The 3,076-nt window shown below is 50.8% G+C and overlaps 1 protein-coding gene across 1 annotated transcript in view; it reads right to left on the bottom strand.

Annotated features, from left to right (window-relative positions):
- The window catches only part of Gfra3 (GDNF family receptor alpha 3), a 34,468-nt gene extending 32,198 nt beyond the window's left edge, over window positions 1-2,270 (bottom strand). The window contains exon 1 of the mRNA XM_008834323.2: window positions 2,245-2,270. Coding sequence (XP_008832545.1) covers window positions 2,245-2,270 — 26 coding nt within the window. The remainder of the gene's footprint in view (window positions 1-2,244) is intronic.
- Between the last annotated feature and the right edge of the window lie 806 nt (window positions 2,271-3,076).

Below are 3,076 nucleotides of genomic sequence, written 5' to 3'. Positions count from 1 at the left end.
TGTTGTCTGATAGCCTGATAGAAGCCCACCGCCCTATGTAAATGAGGCATCCTAAAAGTACCAATCAGCTAAGATTTCTTCTACTGTCTCTACACTATAAATAGTCCTAGTTTTACCCCAATAAAGTTGGAGCCTGGATCACCTCACTCAGACTCGGAGCCTGGATCACCTCACTCAGACTGGGAGCTGGATCACCGAGACTGGGAGCTGAGCTAAGTCACTGAATAAAGGAGCTGGAGCTGAATCACTGAGATCTGAGCTGAGTCACTTGTCTTGAGCTGTAACAATAGCGCCCGGGGGGCGCTATTCCTCTGTCACGACTCACGGACACCCTGGCTTTCGCCGTTCCTCGTACGCTTCCCGTGTGGTCCAAGTGGCCAGTGGACCTCACATCCTGAGGAAGGTATATGGGTGAAATAGGGACGGGATCGACTGAGTAGACCTCAGTAGAAGAGGAGCTTTTACTGCCCAGGAGTGCACGCTGGGACCCTGAGAGCCCAGCACGTCCACGCCTATATCTGGTGCCACAACGTGGAGCCCCTGAACCTCTTGTGGGACCCTCTCACAGCGTGGGACCCCCCTGAACCTCGTGGGACCCTCTCACAACGTGGAGCTTAGCCTCTGAACTTCGTGCCAGCTAGGAGCTGGTGCCCCACAGAAACACAAAGGATCCGTGAGTATCCCTCCTCCCCTTCAGGAGGGTAATCTAATCTCTTCATCTCTTCTAAATTTCCTCATTTTCTTTTCCGGTCTAAAGTTCTTGCGAGGGACTGCTAAGGTCAGAGAAGCAACTGAGGTCTTCTGGCCAGGGCTACCCCCTGGTGTTGACCAAAGTTCTCTCTGATTTCCTAAGCAGACCCCCAATGCCTATACAGGTGTGGACAAAAGGACTCTATCTAGATATTCTTTTAATATTCAAACCTGGTGACACATTGGCGAGCTAAAAAAGTCATTAGGACGGCCGCCAGCCTCTTAAATATGCAGGAAGGTCTTGTGACTGGGAGCCACTGGGATCCCCTGAAATTTTAATTTCAGGAACGTCCCCTTGGAAAGTGCCACTTCACCCAACTTTTTCTATCTGAATACTGCTAGAGAAAAAATCCCTAAAGTTCTAAGCTTTAGAGTCAAGCAGATTTCTCTAAGTCAGCTCTGTTATCCTGCCTCAGAGCATTTGAGCCACACCTACACCGGTTCAGTGAAAATTCAAATTACTTATTAGGCGTAAGATTGCTCAAGAAAATACATCAAGCATCACACATGGGCACCCGAAGGATGCAAGACTTACTAAGAGGGGCCAAAGTTAAAATTCAGGAAGGAAATCCAGCCATTGAAAAAATTGTTAGGCATTGTCATGCCTGCCAATTAACCAACTCAGCTCCATCCCATGCTAACCCAGGATCCCGGAGCAGAGGGACACGACCAGGTACGTATTGGGAGACTGATTTCACTGAGATCAAACAGGGAAAATTTGGATATAAATATTTACTAGTATTCATAGACACCTTCTCTGGATGGACTGAGGCCTACCCAGCCAAGCATGAGACTACCCACGTGGTAGCCAAGAAGCTAATGGAAGAGATCCTGCCCAGGTATGGTTTCCCAACTACAATGGGGTCAGATAATGGACCAGCCTTTGTCTCTCAGGTAAGCCAGGGAATAGCCACTGCACTGGGGGCCAATTGGAAACTACATTGTGCTTATAGACCCCAGAGTTCAGGACAGGTAGAAAGAATGAATAGAACTCTAAAAGAGACCTTAACCAAATTAGCTTTAGAGACTGGCACAGACTGGGTGGCTCTCCTCCCCTTTGCCCTTTTTAGACTAAGAAACCCTCCATATCAGATGGGTTTGACACCCTTTGAAATCATGTACGGAAACCCCCTCCTATGATACCTAGCCTTCAATCTGACCTAGTATCGACCTTGGGAGACCAAGACCAACCGGACTCACTCCAGCGGTTGCTAACCCACCAACGGGTCTGGCCACAACGCAGAGCCATATTGAAGCTGCTGTCCCCCCACAACCCCACAGGTTTAAACCGGGTGACTGGGTCTTCATCCGCAGACACCAACGGAAAAATCTCGAGCCAAGATGAAGGGCCCCTTCGTGATCCTCTTGATGACTCCCACTGCACTCAAAGTGGACGGCGTCGCGGCTTGGGTACACTACTCCCACACAAAACCTGCCGACCCATTTGCAGTCCCAGAGGATTACAAGGGAGACACCTGGAAGGCATCCCCTCACCCTTCAAATCCATTCAGGCTCCGCATCCGACGAGACCCTTCCTACTAACCTCTCTATTGTTGACATTGAACTGCTTATTGGCTGATGGCACCTTTGCTGCAAGTAACATAAATCCCCATATGCCCCAAAACTTAATTTGGCCGCCACGGGGACAGTCGTCAACTCTGCCTCCAAGACAGCCTCTCCCAACACTTGGTACCCCGACCTTTGGGTTGACCTCTGTGACATCTTTGAAGGAGAATGGGAACCTCATGACCAGACCCCCTTTCCTCCCTTTGGCTGCCGAGACCCCGGCCCCAGGTCACACATGCAAAGCCTCGCCATCTATGTTTGTCCAGGCCACAGACGCAGCAGACAAGTTAAGAACAAACATGGGGGACCTGGGGATTATTATTGCGCCGACTGGGGCTGTGAGACCACCAGCACATACTGGTGGAAAGGGTCATCAACTGGGGATCTAGTAACCCTACAACAGGCCCCCGAATCTACCACCCTGGGATGGGGAGGGACCACTGGAGGACGTACGGGGGGGCCCTGCACCCAACCACGGTGCAACCCCCCCATAATTTGGTTCACTGAGAAAGAAAAACAGTCTATGGGGTGGGATGTAGGACACACATGGGGCCTATGGCTATATGCTGCAGGGAGAGACCCTGGGGCCCTCTTTACCATTCAACTCCTCCTCCGACCGGTCATCCATGCACTGGGACCCAACGGAGTCCTAAATCCCCCCCAGATGATTCTCATAAATCTTCTCCAGCTAAACCCCCTCCCAGATCTCCCACTGCCCAAACCTATACTCCTGTGCCAACAACTCAGGCTCTTGAGTTCT

The sequence above is a fragment of the Nannospalax galili genome, unplaced genomic scaffold, assembly GCF_000622305.1.
Source record: "Nannospalax galili isolate Female #2095 unplaced genomic scaffold, S.galili_v1.0 scaffold856, whole genome shotgun sequence".
NCBI lineage: Eukaryota > Metazoa > Chordata > Mammalia > Rodentia > Spalacidae > Nannospalax > Nannospalax galili.
The sequence above is the reverse complement of the archived record's forward strand: the minus strand, read 5'-3'. Positions and strand labels throughout refer to the sequence as shown.